Source organism: Schistocerca piceifrons, chromosome 2 (assembly GCF_021461385.2).
Source record: "Schistocerca piceifrons isolate TAMUIC-IGC-003096 chromosome 2, iqSchPice1.1, whole genome shotgun sequence".
NCBI classification, from domain to species: Eukaryota; Metazoa; Arthropoda; class Insecta; order Orthoptera; family Acrididae; genus Schistocerca; species Schistocerca piceifrons.
In genome coordinates, this window is record NC_060139.1 from 509950561 (window position 1) to 509969073 (window position 18513).

Sequence of the window (18513 nt, forward strand, 5' to 3'; positions counted from 1 at the left end):
GGTCACAATCATTACCTTATATTTTTCGTTTGACTACAGGTGGGTTGGTTCAGATTCTGAATCCCCGCTTAGCTGATTATTGTTAACCCCTCTTTAATGCCAATGAACTTGTCACCTTAATAAGTGTATCATTTTGCCTTATGAATATAAAAACGAGGATACCCTTAGTAGTCACCCTGGAGTCCGTAGCTAATATTACAAATGTATTTAATTACTTAATAGGGGATAGTACTCCAGCGATATAAGCCTACAGAAATTAGCTTATAATTTTATATGTCTACTTTTAAGGCATGTAGACGCACACTACCTAATCAGAAGTACTGAGACACCCCTATGCAAGGGTTAACCACTGTATGTCGCGAAATGCGGGCCCGCCAGTATAAAAGGAGGCTGGAAGTACTGTGTTATCAGTAGAGAAGCAGTAACAGCAATATGGATCGGTGAGGGTAGCTCAGTAACTTAGAAGGTGGACTAATCATTGTATGTCACCTGAGGACAAATCCCTGCTAAAGCTGTGCAGTCAGACTCTTGGTGATGTGGCTGTGAAGTGGAAACGCGAAGGAACAACCACAGCTAAAACGGGACCAGGCAAATCATGTACTGAAGGTTGAGTACCGTCGAGCACTGTAGAGGGTGGTTGTAAAAAAGAAAAAAAAGTACGCGTGAAATCAGCAGAATGAGTCACTCGTGACTTTCAAAGTGCTACCAGCAGCCAAAGTAGGACATTAATTGTGGGTAGTGACTTAAACAAGCGGTGCAAAGGTTGAGCAGCTCCTGATAATCAAAACATGTCTGTGGTCAATGGGAAGCGACACTTGCAGTGGTATAGAGGGCAATGCTACGGGGAAGTGGATGATTGGAAACTAGTGATATGGAGTGATGAATGATTCTATGCCGTGGCAATCCGATGGAAACTGATTCCTTCCGCTCAGTGCTGGATGAAGCCAGTGCGGTGCGCGCAGGCCCTTGGTTTGCCCTAAGCCTCAGAGTTAGGAAATAATATATAACAGCACTTAAAAAAAACTTCTCTTACTTTAATTTGGGCAAACTTAAAGATGAAACTAGTCAAATCAATGTCGCTAAGGAAATCATATTATGTGTTCACGAACTTGTTTAGGTGTTCTTGTCCCATGGTGTGGCGCTTTAATGTTGAAAACGAACATTACCCACTGCAGCTTAAGATCATCAAAGGCAAGTAAATACTTAAGACGATTTCTACATTTGGGAAAGACTATTCTAATGAATTTTTCATGAGTAGTTTATAGAACTGCAGTTCCAGGGGCTCGTGATTTTTCCTATCAATACCAGCAGCCAGATGTGTTATGAGCAACTTACATTGAGCAAACTGCGCCAGTCAGCCACCTAGGTTTTCTTCCAAATCGTCTGGGTAAGCACTGACGATAACTGGAGCTCTTTTTACGATCTCTTCTGTACAAATGGCTCTGAGCACTATGGGACTTAACTTCTGATGTCATCAGTCCCCTAGAACTTAGAACTACTTAAACCTAACTAACCTAAGGACATCACACACATCCATGCTCGAGGCAAGCGGTCGCGTGGTTCCAGACTGTAGCGCCTGGAACCGCTCGGCCACTCTGGCAGGTGATCTCTTCTGTTGTTAAATACTTAAACTACTGAAGTATTCCAAATACACTAGTCACTTGATGGTGCGCTTCTGTGTGTTTAACTAACGCAGACAACACGTTATAAATTATCACAGTAAACTCCTAAATTTCAAAATGTTGTGCAGGGGTTTGTCTTTCTCCTACTGTGTTGAGTGTATTAGAGCCGCTACAATGGTAGTACTCTGTATTTCACGTGCATCATCTTGACGTTATATTCTTCACATCGGGTCAGTACTTTGGTTTTTGCCTCAGAATCTGAAAATGGTGACTGCTTTGGTTGGACGTAACCACGTAACAATTTATAAAGGACGTAACCCATATTAAGATGCAGAGAAGCGTTAGTCGCTTGCAAGCGTTCTAGGATTTAGTTCCAAGGTATAGTTATTATTTCCGTTTACGAAGTATCCATCTTCGAAAGTAGTCCGTAGGCCTTATTATAGCACTTTACTATTTTCTCCATGCTATTAGATACTTCATTCAAAACTTGATTGAGAGCGGTAATACCATATACAAGTGTTCTCGTAGCATCTGCTCGGGTCAGTGCCACTGTGTCCGACAATATTTTCAAAATTGATTTTTTGAACTAGTTTCTTTCAGTTCTTTCAAAAGAAGACTCCAGCGCTAGGTAAATCCGAAAAAGGATGTTAAATATCAGTATAGTATTGTATTCTATTAGTCCACAGCAACAGGAAGAGAAACAACGACAGCAAAAAAAAAAAAAAAAAAAAACAAATCCATGATCTGCGAAACTGCTACACGCTATACAACAGTAGTTCACCAACAGGAAAGCAAGCTCTGCTCTAGACGGCTGGTACCAGGTGTACTGTACGAAACACAGAAGGAATGACTGTGGCACTAGAGATACAAAAATAAATACAGAGTCCATTAATTAGTTTCTTGTTGATAATCAATAGAGCCCTATTCTAGCTGATCGGATTGTTACAACTAGTGCGGCCTACGTTAGGAATCTCCCATGCAAGTTCTGCGGCGTTGTCAAATTAACGATACATAATGTATGATGTGACCAGCGTTCAGTTTTAGAACTGAGCTAAAATTGTTACTACTCATTGTGGATTTGATCACCAACGTCTTTCCAATTGGATGGTAGGTAGAGTACCATTCACATCTAATTTCACAGTTTTATAGCCAGGTGGGAAGCTCCCTAATGGACGAGGCCCGCAGCATTTTCTAGCTCTTGCTACGTGGCTAATACGGCTCTGCTTCCACTGATTTTATGCGTTTTTCTTACAGTTACTCTACAGAATGCTCAACGGTCCATGTCCGTCAGCATATGTGGTCTGCCTTGACTCGGTTTAGCTGCAATTATTCAGTTGCGTTTCCACTTTACAATCACATTGACGAGCAATCGACTTTGGCAGTTTTAGAAGGGCTGAAATATGCCCTCGATCGATTTGTTTCTGAAGTGACATTCAATAACTAGTCGACGTTCGAAGTTGCTGAACTCTCCCGACCAATTCTGCATTTTCTGCTTCCCCAGTGACAACAAAAGACTCTCCTTTTATGCTGGCGTGTCCGCCTCTCATGACATCTAGCGGTCAATTGCGCATTACACAGCGATGTCCGGACACATGTGATCAGATAGGGCAGGTACACCGTGATCGATTTGTTTCTCAAGTGACATTCAATAACTAGTCGACGTTCGAAGTTGCTGAACTCTCCCGACCAATTCTGCATTTTCTGCTTCCCCAGTGACAACAAAAGACTCTCCTTTTATGCTGGCGTGTCCGCCTCTCATGACATCTAGCGGTCAATTGCGCATTACACAGCGATGTCCGGACACATGTGATCAGATAGGGCAGGTACACCTTGACACGTGACGTCCGCAGTGCTCGCTCGACTCGCACGTAAAATGTGCCCTGTGCCCACAATCTGGCTGCCATTAGACGTACTGGCACCGTCCTGACCCTAGTCGCGCGAGACACCGAAACATTCCGTGTGCCTTGATAGCATCTCCAGCGTAATAACTCTCCTAAAACAAATGCTCATCAATGTATGATGGTCATTCTGTCTTATTTTCACTTTACTTACTATTGTAGTTCTAAGATGATTCCCATTCATTCTCAGTTTAGCCGACGGTAACGATTTGCAGGTTTCCTGAGCACTGGAGACACCGTGGTGCCTGGGAACATGGGCTTCAAAGACCAATTGATGGCTCTGCGCTGGGTGAAGGAGAACATCGCTGCCTTTGGAGGGGACCCGGAGAACATTACACTATTCGGAGAAAGTGCTGGCAGCAGGTCTTGTCACCTTATCATGCTGTCTTCAGCTGCCGAAGGTGAGAAGGCCCACTTGTTGTAAAAATAAAGTAAAATAAAATAAAAAAGTGAAATAGTCCATTTGAGAATAAGTGATTGACTTACGTTCTTTAATTTTTTGTCTTATTCACGACACAGTCGCAAGAGCATTTTACGAGAGTCGTTCAATAAGTAAAGCAACACTTTTTTTCTGAAAGGTTGGGTATGTACAGCCTTTCAATATATAATATTATTCCCCACTTTTTTGGCTACAAAGCCCTGTTTTCAAATCGTTTCAGTCCAATGCGACGGCTTTAGCCCACTTTGCTGGGAGGGCCTATGTGCTCGCATCATACCGCTCTACCGGTCGACTTTGCAGCCAAAGTCTTGCCGCATCAGTAACGTCCCCAACGTGCTTCCATCGTTGGGCCAGACGGATGGAAGTTGCAAGCCCGAGATCCGGGCTGTAGGATGGATGCGGGTGAACAGTCCCATAAAGTTCAGTGAGCTCGTCTCGGTTGCGCAGATTTGGGTGAGGCCTTGCGCTGTCATGAAGAAGCAGAAGTTTGTTTGCATTTTTTTGCGGACGAACACGCTAAATTAGTTTATTCGATTTCATGAGAGTAGCACGAGACACTATAGGGTTGCAGTTACATCATGCGGGAGGACATCAAGCAGAATAACCACGTCAGAGTCCCGAGGACAGTCGCCGTGACTCAATCGGCTGAAGGTACGGCTCTGAACATTTTCTTTGGAGGATAGGTGGTGTGCTCCACTCCATGGACTGCGTTTTTTTCCGGTTCGAGGCGATAAACCAATGTTTCATAGCCTGTGGCGATGTTTTAGAATATTTGTCACTGTCTGTCTTACAATGTGCAAGCACTTCCTCGTAGATGGTCCTTCGTTACTCTTCATGGTATTCCGTTAGGCGGCGAGGAACTCAGCGGGGATACGCCTTTGAATACCCCAACTGGCAGACGAATGTGTCAGCACTACCAAGAGAGACGTCCTGTTGAGGATGGAGGTGCTTGGTTGTGATCCGTCGATTACCGCCAATGAGAGTGTTCGCACATTCCAACACTGCATGAGTCACATCTGTGTGCTGCTGGCCGGCTGCGGGAGATCGGACAGGTTTGCACAACCTTATTGCGATGATGTCGGACGCCTCACCCAAAGTCTCAACGCGCTTTTGTTCTCTGCCAAGTCTCCGTAAACATTCTACAAGCACCAATGAATGTCTGCAATGCTCTGTTTTTCTGCCAAAAGAAGTTCACTGTCAGGTCTCTGCTTGGAACGCACATCTGTTACAGATGCCATTTTGAAGGCCATATTTAGCGCCGCCACATGTAGGAACTTCATGAAACTGTACGGGCTGAATTGGGAATATTCCACAATGTCCCATAACATATCCCGCTTTTCCTCAACGAAAATTTTCTGAGGTAAAAAATTCCTTGCCTTCAATCTGAAGATGACCAATGGCTGCTATGACCAACGGCTGGTCGAAACCAGGTACGACATTCACGAGTCTGTGTTGCAAAGAACATAAAATATAAATAAAATGTATGCAGATCTCGTTTTCGGGATGTGTTGGCACAAGTCTCACTATCCACTCGCTAGTGACGAAAATTGATTAACTAACTTGGTGGCATAGTGTTTAGCACACTGGACTCTATCCGGAAGCAATGGACTTCAAATCTGCTTACAGCCACACTAATATAGGCAATCAATAGTTGCTATAGCTCACAGAGATATCAATCTGATTACTACATTCAGGTTAAGACTGATTTTAGTCTGAAAGATTGTACTGAGTGGCCGAAAAGAATCAACATCTACAATCTCGCATCTTTCGATTTTTCCATAGCCTCATTTTCTTACGTGTTGCTCTGGCACCTCTGCATTGGATGAGTTGTTTTGCTGAAGGAAACTTCTTTCGCCTGCAGCTGTCTGCATCTGATATCTCGTCTCTGTTGGCTATCTCAACTGATACGTGTTCTTAGATAACAGAATTCATAACGTTGTGGTACGGTCTCAATTCATTTCCGAATTCCAGTAAATCAGCAATCCATTTTGTGCTCTCATTCATAATTTCAGGATTTTCACTGTTTCACCTCAATTTTCCTTTCTAAGTCTGAACTCTATTCCGTTCAACATTTTTTTCAAGTTGTACATATATCTACTATACCTACTATGCAAGCAGTTGTACAGTGTACGCCGGAGTGTCTATTCTGCCTTGTGGCCATTCCTTTTTCTAGGGAAAAATGGTCGAGTGTATGCCGCTCTTGGATTCTAGTACCTCTTATCCCTGCTGTCCGTAGGATATGTATGCTGGTGGTAGTGGAATGTTTCTGCACCCTCAATAACTTTTCCCGAAACGAACGTCTCTTCACTGTATGGATTTCCGTTAAAGTTCACAGAGTGTTTTGGTAACACTTTTTTACTGAGGGAATCTACTATTAACGTATCTTCCAGCATGCATCTAAATTGATTCGGTACCTTCCTATGTTCCTAACATGAGTTAACAATGGGTGGCACAAACGTTTCTTTATTCAATATTTAAAAGTCCTGATAGATATTACAAGTTTCTTGGTCACAAAACGTTTGAATGTGTCGAGAAAATTTAAGGTTGCATATAAAAAGATGTTGACTCAGTTCAACATGGAGAACAGTTCCATCCATGCTTTGTCTTTAAACTATCGACTTGCTTTCAACGTAAAGTACTGGACATACTTGACGACTGTGCTTTCGTGTCAAGTGCACGATTATGGTGACAGTATTGTACCGGTTGCATAGAATTAAAGTACAGCAACTCAAAGAATTCAAGTGTAGACTGTAATTATTGTGTGGCAGCGAAACTTGGCGGATATTCTAATGTGTTAATGCGGAACCGATTTACGCTCGAAAGAAACTGGTTCTGATTTTGGCCACCAGATGCAAACCAGCGCTATGAATTCAAGAGAAACGTACAGAAATGTTTACATTGTAAAGGATTAGGAAAGGGGCGTGGGCAGAAAATGTCAAACAAGTGAGAAAGACATAATGTTGATTTTATTGTTAGCCACCGCTTTCACAATTTGTTCAATATCAGGCCTGGAGACGTCGACGAGATGGTATTCAGCGCCAGAATTGCACCTGGTGACCAAAATTGGAACTAAATGTTTTCGAGCATATATCGGAATTGCTCGCATTAACGTATAAGCGTATCTGCCACGATTCGCTGCCATACGATAATAACAGCCCACACTAGACCTTCACGGGTAGTTGATCTTAAATTGTAGTCACCCTGTAGGTACGTACTTTACCAAATTCTTCTCAGATTTTCATATATCCTTTTTCATCTAAGGCAGTACTTTCTCCAGTTCCACACTAGTACTGATTTAGTTAATTCTTTCTCATGGCACACCACAAAGACTGGGTGCTAATTTATAGGATGGAGCGAATGTCACTCAATTTACGTAGATTCCCCGTCATTTCACATTAATTAATAAAACAAGCTACAGATGTGCATTTGATTCCCAGCCCCATGCACGCGTTCCAGTCTGGCGCCACTTAGTAGACCTGCGTGATAGTATCGCTGCTTCTTTGGCCTCGCAACTTCTTATGTCCCTTCAGAAGGCCAACGGGACTCCGTTCCAGGTGTTCAAACTGAGACATACGTGTTTTTAGCGAGAGACGCTGGCCAGTAGAGCGTAATAACACTTTTTGCTGCAGTTTGCTCCGTGCTGCAAGTTCACCTGTCGCCGGTTGCAGGGCTGTTCCAGCGCATGATATGTCAGAGCGCCGTGGCGTTCCGCGGCTGTTTGGTGCCTATGGCGGAGCGCACGCACCGGCTGGCCCGCCACCTGGGTCTGCAGCAGGGGGCCTCGTCCCACCAGCTAGCGGACTTCCTCAGAGAAATACCTGCCAAGGTGCTCGTAGAGCAGGCGCCCACGGCGTTCTCCGCACAGGTAACTAATGCTGTCCTCAACCTTGGTAACGTTACATGATGTCTACCAGCATTACACTGTATGAAGCAATTCTGAGATTACCCTGATACGCTCGGTTCTAAGATACGTTCTTTTCTGCGGGAGTGGGGGGGGGGGGGGGAGGGTGCGGGGGCAGGGGGAGCAGCGCTGTTGTTTCCATATCTTTCTCCGCCTCCCCGCCTAACTCTGCCTAATGTAAGCCCTCAATGACTGTTTCCAATGGCACCAATGTAGAATACAGTAGGGTGGCAAGAGTCACAGGATAACTATGTGCACATATAAAGATTGCAATAGTATCGCGTATACAAGATATGAAAGGGCTGTGAATTGGTGGAGCTGTCAGTTTTAGTCAGATGATTCATATGAAAAGGTTTCCCAAGTGATTATGGCCGCAAGGCGGGAATTAACAGACTTCGAACGCGGAGTGGTAGTTGGTACTACACGCATGGGACATTCCATTTCGGAAATGGTTAGGGGCCTCTATATTCCGAGAGCCACAGTGTAAGGAGCGTGTCGAGAATACCTAATTTCAGACATTACCTCTCACCACGGACAAAGCAGTGGCCGACGGCCTTCACGTGACGACCGAGAGCAGCGGTGTTTGTGTAGAGTTGCCAGTGCTAACAAACAAGCAACACTGCGTGAAATGAACGCAGAAATCAATGTCGGACGTACGAGGAACGTATCCTTTAGGGCAGCGCGGCGAAATTTGGCGTTTCTGAGCTGTGGCAGCAGACAACCGATGTGAGTGCCTTTGCTAGCGGTATGATATCGCCTGTAGCGCCTCTCCTGGGCTCGTGTCCCTATCAGTTAGACCCTGGACGACAGGAAAACTGTGGCCTGCTCAGAAGAGTTACGATTTAATTTGGTATGAGCTCACGATAGGGCTCGAGTATGACGCAATCCTCCCGAAACCGTCAACCCAGATTGTCATTAAGACACTGTGCAAGCTGGTGGTGGCTCCATAATGGTGTGGGCTGTGTTTACAAGGAATGGTCTGGAATCTCCAGTCCAGCTGAATCGCTTACTAACTGGAAATGGTTATATTCGACTCCGGTAAACCATTTGCATGTTCCCAGATAATGCTGGAATTTTTATGAATGACAATACGCTATGTCACTAGGCCACAATTGTTCGCGATTGGTCTGAAGAATATTCTGGACTGTTCTAGCAAATGATCTGGCCACCCAGATCGCCCGACATAAATCCCATCGAACATGTATGGCACATAATCGAGAGGTCAGTTCGTGCACAACATCATGCACCGGCTACACTTCCGCAATGATGGACGCCTGTAGAGGCAGCGTAGTTCAATATATCTGCACGGATCTTCCAACGACATGTTGAGTCCATGCCGCGACGAATTGCTGCACTACTCTAGGCAACAGGAGATCGATGCGATATTAACAGGTATTCAGTGACTCCTGTCATATAAGAGTATGTGAGTATTGAGGAGTTGCAATATTAGTGATCCATCTGACACGATAGGACGGCGCTCAAGAGGTCTGTCTGGGTAACTTCTGTTTTGACTCAGCAGTTGGTAACTGCGTAAAGTTTGTTTCCAATCATGCAACCTCTGAGAAATGTACGATCTCTTGTTGAACAGTTTACGCCACCTAAATGGGGTCACATTGTGGACCTGCAGCAAGCTGGATAAATATATCAATAGTATGCTGCACATGGCTACAAGCTCTTTTGCGACTAAAACAGTGTTACCTTGCTACCTGTGATCCAATGAAAATTTATTTCGCATCTAAACTAATTCCGCCGCTCAAAAGATAGAGGAAGACGGGCCAGCCAATGCCTTTGGTATTAGAAAGATTCACGATATCCTGTATGGCTCAAAATTTCATTTGATCAAGGATCATAAACCATTGGTACTGTTGTTTAATCTTAAAGTTAGACTCCATGGCAAGACGGTTCCGAGATTACAGCGCTGGGCTTTATTTCTCACAATTATTTTTATGGTTTCAGTTCTTGGTCTACAGAACGGCATTCTAACACTGATGCGCTGTCCAAGTTGCCCAAAAGTCCCATTATGAAGTAGGATAGGGAAGAAACAGTTTGTTTTGCGATTGAAGATGCTTTTAAAACAGTGCTGCAGGAATTTCACATCAGTATCAGATAAGTAGAGGTAGCCACAAGACACAACCCAATGTTGTGCAACATTATTGTACCGGTTCACACAGAATGGCGGACGCCCATACCGATTGTCGACCTTATTTCAGTATGAAAGAGCTCCTCAGTGCCAGCCAAGGAGAGTTGTTGCTTACAACTAAGGGTGACGGATACCACATTGTAGTTCTGTCTTTGCTCCATCCACGCATACTCCGGTTGCTGTATTCTTCTCACTGGGTACATCTCGCATGAAAGCGTTAGCTCGATGCATATATTTTGGCCTGCGATAAACACCCACATCGGTGGTGCAGGGACGCAGTACCAGGCCGGTCCACAGAAGCAAGCGACCCCTTCCCACAAATTTCCACTGTTGCCTGAGGCGACTCAGCGTGTACTCTTGGATTTCGCTGGTCCATTTCTTGGGGAAATGCGATTTATTCTGGTGGACGCCCTGTCCAACATCCCCATACATTAAGGACGTCCTCCATAACAGAGAGATCCATCTGAAGGCTCTGATAATGACTCCCATTTTATGGAGTTCTGTTGTTGCAACGGTATCCAGCACATGACCACTGGTCCTTTCCATCCACATTCAGAGACAGAGCGAGTGATCAGGACATTTAAGACCCAAATGAGTAAGGCTGCGCAAACCATGCCAGTGGATGACGCTCTTTCAGACTTCTTAGCCATTTACAACACTACGCCTGCAATTGGGTGTAGTCTGGTGGAGCTTCTACACGGAAGATGACTCCATATGTTATTGGGTATCTTGTGCCTGACACCCAACCCTCAGCAGTCACATTTTACGCCCAGTTTCCTGAAGGGTATGATGGCGTGGGTTCACATGGCTGGGTATCGACTGGACTAGACAGATGAATGCAACTTGAGCATAATCAGCTGGCAGTTAAAGAGCCAACTCCTGGACCTACAGCCTGTAAGGACGATGTCACCATTTCCGGTCAGTGTATAAGGCAACGCGACTCGCTACCCCAACATTATGATTATTATTTAAGGTTACGGCAATGTTAATTTTCCACAGTGGGGGGAGAGCATCCAAAAGAGGTTGAGCTGCTAACTCCGAAACCAGAGGACTAGCCCACTGAACACGGCAAAGATAAGTTGCCTCACTTTTTGCCGCTCTAGGTTCCAGCAGCCATACCAGAGGATACTGGCGTCCCTCTACAACTGCTAGCTGTCACTCTCTCTCCTCTACCCAAACTTTTAAGACTTAGACCTGGACATTATCGTCGTTACGTGACCATGAAGGTGGGAGGGATTGGGTATCCGCGACTGTCTATATTTCCATGGCAACGCAGGACGCCGACCAACGATGCTGGCAGCCAGCGAACTTGTCACGGCAGTCGCCTGCAGGACACGCCCTCGCCGTGTGTGTTTGAAAGAGCCTCTGGTGACCGAGACGAGAAGGGAAGACGTCTACAGACTCAGTTCACTTATGTGTTCGCCAATTTATAAGCCAGATATCCTAATATTCTACCACGTATAGACGGTAGCTTTTGTATGGGTATCTCTCTCCCTCGGTCTGCCCTCTTGGCATATTACGTGTGCTGTTGATTTTCTGGAATGTGTAGGTTTCGATTGGTTTAATTCTTCGGATGTTAGAAAACTCGCAGTTAACAACTGATACGGCCCAGGCGGCGTGCGATATATTCCCCCAGTTAAAACGTTTTATTCTTTTGAACTCGTACACCACGAACGAGCTGTAAAACATCCAAAAGTGATTTATTGATTAAAAGTACCTCGGAGACTGTTTACATGCAATACGCGAGTGTGTGATTTAGAACTGTCATTAAACTCTTGTAGAGACAACTATACGAACTTAAAATAATGTTCAACATGCGATGACTATAATTCAATAATTTACATTAAATCATTACCGTTGGACAGGCTCTAAAGAATGTTTTTCTATTAAAAAACAAGGGTACACCCCTTTGAGACTTTCATCAAAGTAACGATTAGATTTCCCAGCTTCCATTCCATTATTACAGTCCTTAACTTCAAGTACTTTGTGACTTCCATTCCTGACATGTTTCTCGAGGTTTCATTTCTGCTACCTCTCATTACTTTCGTATTTCTTCGATTAACTCTGAATTCACATTCTCTACTCATTAAACTGTTCATTCCATTTACTTTCACTGAGGATAGCTACGTCATCAGAGACTCTTATCACGACATCCTTTCACGATGAATTTTAATTCCACTTTTGAATCTTTCTTTTACTGCTTTCATTGATTCTTCCAGGTATTCTTCCAAGTGTACACTGACCAATGGGGCCAAACAGTACATCCAAGTCTTACGTGCTTTGTAAAGCGAGGTATGTCTTCCACTCGATACTTGTACATATAGAGTATGTCTGTCCCCATTGCTTATCCCTATGTTCCTCTGGAATTTTGCACCATTGTTCATTGTCCAACGTTTCTTCCAGATCGACAGATCCTATCAATGTGTTTTGATTTTTCATTTGCATTCCTTCCATTATCATCCGCAACGTCAGAACTGCCTTGCTGATGCCTTTACCTTTCCTAAAGCGAAACTGGTCGTCTTCTAACAGACTCCCAGTATCCTTCCCGATTTTTCTGTGTATTATTCTCGTCAGCAACTGATTGTGCGATACATCTCGCACTTGTTGTCTCCATCAGTATGCGAAACTGTGTAGATGATGTTTTTTCCGAAAGTCTCATGGTAGGTCTCTATCTCCAGTCTCATAGATTCTGCACACCAACGTGGTGGCTTTGTTTCCACTTCCCCCATGATTTTAAAAATTCTGGTGGAATGTCGACTATCTCCTACGTTTTATTTGGTCTTAAGTCTTTCAAAGTTCTTTTATCTCTTCTATATCGATTCCTGTTTCTTATTCTGTCACGTCAACAAGTAAGTCCCCCTCCTCATAGAGGCCCTCAAAGTACAGAAATTCTTCCAATCCATCTGTGGCATGAATCAGCAAACCGGTATTTGATAGTATTAGTTGAAAACAGTTTTGATTGCAATTTTTTAAAATTTTTTATTATAAAAAATTAAAAATAATAAAATTGCAACCAAGACTGTTTTCAACTGACACCCTAAAAGCACTCTTTCCACCTATCCGATATCTCACCTCTATTTAACAGCGGAATTCCCATTGCACTCTTAGTGTTATCACTCTTGCTTTTAATTTCACTGAAGGTTATTTTGGCCTTCTACATGCCGAGTCAGTCCTTCCGACAACCATATCTTTTTCGATTTCTTCACATTTTTCACGCAGCCACTTTGTACAGCTTCCCTATACTGTTTATTTCATTCCCAAGTGACTTGTATTTCTGTATTCCTGAATTTCCCTGATCATTTTTGTAGTTCCTTCTTTCGTGGATCAACTGAAGTACATCTTCTGTTACCCATCTTTTCTTCGCAGTTACCTTCTTTGTACCTATATTTTTCTTTCCACCATCTGCAACGACACTTTATAGCATGTCTGAACCTCTTGAACTCAGCTACCTATTCAGGTGTTCATTATCGCAGAATCTATAGCCTCACAGAACTTCAAACGTATCTCTTCATTCCTTAGTATTTCCATAACCAACATTTGGGACTTTTAACTCTTCCTGACTACTCCATAAACTTCAGGCTGCTCTTCATCATTACTAAATTGTGGTCTGAGTCTGTATCTGCTCCTGGGTACGCCTTACAATCCAATGCCTGATTTCGGAATCTCTTCCTGACTACGATGGGTTGTAAGTGTAATCTTCCCGTATCTCCCGCCTTTTCGAGGTATACCTCCTCCTCTTGTGATTCTTGAACAGAGTATTCGCTATTACTAGCTGAAATTTATTGCTCATCTCAATTAGCCTTTCTCCTCTTTGTCCACATTCCCCGTAACCCTTTCTTCCCTTACAACCGCATTCCAGTCCCTCATGACTGTTAGATTTTCATATGTCTCGACGTACTGAGTTACCCGTTCTCTATCTCTTCATCATCTGTCTGCGACGTCGGCTTGCATACCTGATCCACAGTCGTCGGTGTTACCGATTTTAATGTGAAGATAGCTGTCACTGAACTGTTCACGTAACTGACTCTCTGTCCTACCTTCATATTCATAACGAACCCTACTCCTGTTATACCGTTTTATGCTGTTGTTGATATTCCCCTATTCACATCTGACTAGAAATCCTTATCTTCTTTCCATTTCATTTCACTGACGCCCACTACATCTAGATTGAGCCTTTGCACTTTCCTTTCCAGATTTCCTAACTTCCATACCACGTTCAACGTTTCACGATCCCCGCTCCAACTCATAGAACTTTAATTTTTCGTTGGTTATTCAATCTTTTGCTCATGGACACCTCCACCTTGCCAGTCCTGTCCCGGGTGTCTGAGTGGGGGACTAGTCCGGAATGTTTTTACTTATGGACAGATCTTCATGACACTTTTTTCAATTGAAGGGGTTGGAGAGATACAGTCATAAGCCACATCGAACTAGTTTTGAGATACAGCTAGTTTAAAGTTCCATGGAGGTCTGAAAATGTTTAATACAAAGTAGAAACCTTATTTCTACTGCAAACATTTGCTTAATACTTGCGAAGCATGTTGTTAAATAGTCAACTCTCTGCCTGCTATAAAATATTAATTTTAGAATGATTCTAATTAAGATGTAGTCAACGGTGGCTTATGACTATATCTCCCAAAAAGTTACTTAAAACATAAAGTATGAAATTATAACTACTCTTACACAGCAAGCAGAATATATAATTTATACACATTAATATATACGTATCAGGTATCTCAGATGTATAAATTACTTTTTCATTGATACAGTTACATCAAGGAAGTTTCTCTACCTCATCATTGTACACTCTATTTCCAGTGCATGACCGAAAGAAATCTCGATTTGTTGCAGGTATGTATGGTATAAGAGACGGTACATCATCAAATTATTTTCTGGTTAATTGGTAGTGGCTTCCTGTACTTTACTGGCAGCTGATATGGATTTGGTTCAACTACCCTTCCTTTCTTTTTGACACGAATATCCACTGGCATGAAAGCTCCTATGTCTGAAGAAGAGTGCTTCACACTTAGCTTGAAGGGATCTTCAGACTCAAACTTAAATTGAGTAGCGTCACTGCAATGGTAGGGATCTCCAGACGTGGATTCTGTACGTTCTGAGATCAAGGTCATCAGGCTTTCCAAACTTCTGAAGTCTTCTCTTTCTATTTTAGTAACAATGAAATGTTTTGGACTAGCAGATATTATTACTTCTGCCCATTCATCTGGAGTGTACACTACTGGACGTCTGCTTCTTGCATACCGTTCAATGCGACCAAAATCACGATCACAAGGTAGCATGGTGTGACCTACCACAGGGAGCTAATGCTGGACAGAATCAAATCTTTTGGTAGCAACAAGAGACCTTTCCGAAGCAATAACAGTCCAATTCTTTGCCTGACCCTTGCTGTTGTCTGTAATTATGTGGAGATGTTTTGTCTAAGGATTAGCTGTCTCCAAGTACTTCAATAAGCAGCCCCTAACCTCATCTGAAACCCGTCCTCCATCTTTCTCGCTCCACAGAAGCATATAATTCTTTTTTGATCCACAGTCATGGATACCATAGTTGTATGTCCATACTTTTCTCTTGTAAAATGCTGGACAACTGTTAGTTTAGGTGTGGGGAACGTTTGCTGCATGTTCATTGCTGTCACATGATGCTCTTCCGAATTTTCTTTAGCCGGAGCAGTTAAAGACGCACTCATATTTTGTCCTCTGTCAGCCTTTTTGAGATGCAGTTCATATTGTTGTTTATTTTCTGTGATTTCTACTGTACATAATTCTGGGTTATTTATTGCAATTAGAAATTCATCACATTTTGAACAGGTGTCAATTTTTGGTAGTTAGAAACCTATGTTAAATTCAGATACGAAAATTTCTCTGAATTCACTTTCAGATACTGCAGGAACATGCTTTTCCTTGCAGTATTCTGAGTATTTATCTTGAAATAAGGAAGCAATTGTGAGATTACAATCCAAATACACTTTATTTGGGTTCTGCTGCCTACTGTAATGACATATTTCGGTATGGCGTTGAGAAATTCTCTAACACTTTGTACAGCTTCGTCTTGAAATTTGTGTGGGTAGTTTTCCTGAAAGAAAATAAAGATGAGCTTATATCCTATTCCTAATAGAAATATTTGTATAGTACTCAGTTTGAGTACATCCCTAACTTATAGCACAGAGTAACATACAAACCTCTTCCATCTTCTTTTGGCACTGCAAATACCTGCTTCATTTGATGTTGCAAATTCCTCACTCTTCGTGCATGTATTGGTAAGCCACGAACCGTTAGGAAACCTTCCTTGCAGATCATGACTTCTATTCCGCATACCCTCACATTATAAGAAAATGTAACATCCCTGGATGATATTTTCTTGGAAGTATCTTTTCGATAGCTTTGAAAGAAATTATGACAAATATAACAAAATAAAATAAATATACAAAATATTAAACCATTTGTATTTAAATAGTGAACAAACCTCCACTTTTTCGGTTCCATTTTCATACAGCTCATCAGGTTAGTATTCTGGGCATTAATGTTTCCTATGTCCCAAAATGAATGAAAAATATTTTCTGCCTCTCCAAGCAGTTTTGTGAAGCATTTATTTAAACAAGTACAGGGACTTCGTATAGTAGCAGCCTGAACAGTCCTGTGGGTTTTTAAAGACTTATACTGCTGACCAGCATTTCGTTGACATTTTGCTTTATTTTTCTTCCACTGATCAATATTTCGCTTTCTTTTCCGTGAAGGCTTTGGTTTTTTGGGTGATTCTTCATTTATTCTACTTATTTCAACTATAATATGAAGAGAAAAATAGTCTAAGAATTTGCATGAGATATAGTCATAAGCCACACAAAACATTAAATTTCGCTAAAATCACATTAATGAGAAAATATTTTTTACACATCTTTTGCCTTTGAAACTACATTATTTCACCATTAAGCAGTAATATAAATGTGCCCGTCAAGTTTCATTAACACACAGGATGGCTGTCAAATGCGTTGGCAATGTTGAGAGAACCAAAGTCACAAACCACAGGAAATTAATCACTAGAAAGAAATCGTTTTATATACTTACCGAAACTTCATGTGAGCTGGGAATGCTGGTCGATGTATGCCAAGATTCATCACTGTCAGGATCCAAAGGGTAAAGCTCTTCACTTCCACTACCGTCTGTGTCAAATATGCGTTGAAGACCCGAAGACGCTTCAGACGTGCCTGACCCACCTGCCATTTTGCCTTGGCTTGTGACTATGTATCTTCTGAAACCACCATGAGATGGCACAACATAGAACTGCACTCCGTCATAGCCTGCCATCTGTTGCAGTAACACGGAACTTTTTCAACACATTGTGAAGAAGACATTGTTAAGAATGCCGCAAAATGAAAAACTCAGTTTCGTGAAAGTTGTAGCTTATTCCTATATCTCTCCGAGCCCTTCAATTACAGGCCACTTGTGCTGAGGATACACATTATATGTCTTTAATGCAGTGGTTTCCATTGCCTTTTGCACCCTCATGCTATTGATCATTGCTGTTTATTCCGCCTTCAGAGGCAGTTTCGCAACCCAAGGGTGTGAAAGTGCCCTGAACTGTCTGCTCCTGCGCCCTTTTTGACAAACCCGTTGGCTTATTGAGGGTGACTTCTTACGCCAGAATCTTCGGCTAACATAACTAACGGCTTTTTTTTTTTCAAAATGTATTCATTTACAAAATTTAGCAGCAGAACTATCCTTCGAGGGGTGATACGACTCACTCTTCATGGTCATGTTGTTCCTATTTAGTCATTGGTCCCGAAAATTTATGTGCGACTTTGGTCAATGTGGTGAATAGAACGACATGATTGATCCATGAAACAGTGGTTGACGTTTATGTGAGACGATGAATCAGTGTATGGGACGCTCTCAGATGCCTCACTCTCTCTCTGCATGTGTGTATGTGTGTGTGTGTGTGTGTGTGTGTTGATCTGTGGAACTTACTGCAACATTCCCCTTACATTAGTAAGTTCATGTACCGGTGCCTGTACTGAACTAACCGTACATGCAAAAATTGTGTTTGAGGATGTGCAGATGCGTTACACATCGCCAAGAGTATCTATAGAGACCTTCTACATGGAGTTACATAGATGAGCTCTCTTTCGCAGCAGCTGATAGCGCCACGTCGTGAACTCGATATCAGAGTACTGTTTAGTGAAAATTGTAGGACAGTGAGCTTGACCTCAGTAACTAACACTTCTAGTCAATTTTGGGGATTTCAGCTTTAATGATGCGTGCATTTCGTGCCACAGCGCAATGCTAAAATAATTTTATAATCACTTATGTCACACAGCAATTTAATCCATTCGTGCCTGATATACAGTGGTTCTACATCATCATAATGGTGTCCGATGCAATAATTACTATTGACAACACTCTGGCAGCCATTTTCTGTTGAATTTTGAGTAAGATTTTGACTTTAATTAACGATAGTTAAGTCATCAGAGACTAGTTTGTGCGGCCAATGATTAACGCGTGGCTGTT

General features: G+C 42.5%; 1 protein-coding gene across 1 annotated transcript in view; it reads left to right on the forward strand.

Annotated features, from left to right (window-relative positions):
• Positions 1-18513, forward strand: part of LOC124777012 (juvenile hormone esterase-like) — a 97338-nt gene that overhangs the window by 35878 nt on the left and 42947 nt on the right. The window contains exons 4-5 of the mRNA XM_047252261.1: positions 3736-3921; positions 7628-7824. Coding sequence (XP_047108217.1) covers positions 3736-3921; positions 7628-7824 — 383 coding nt within the window. The remainder of the gene's footprint in view (positions 1-3735; positions 3922-7627; positions 7825-18513) is intronic.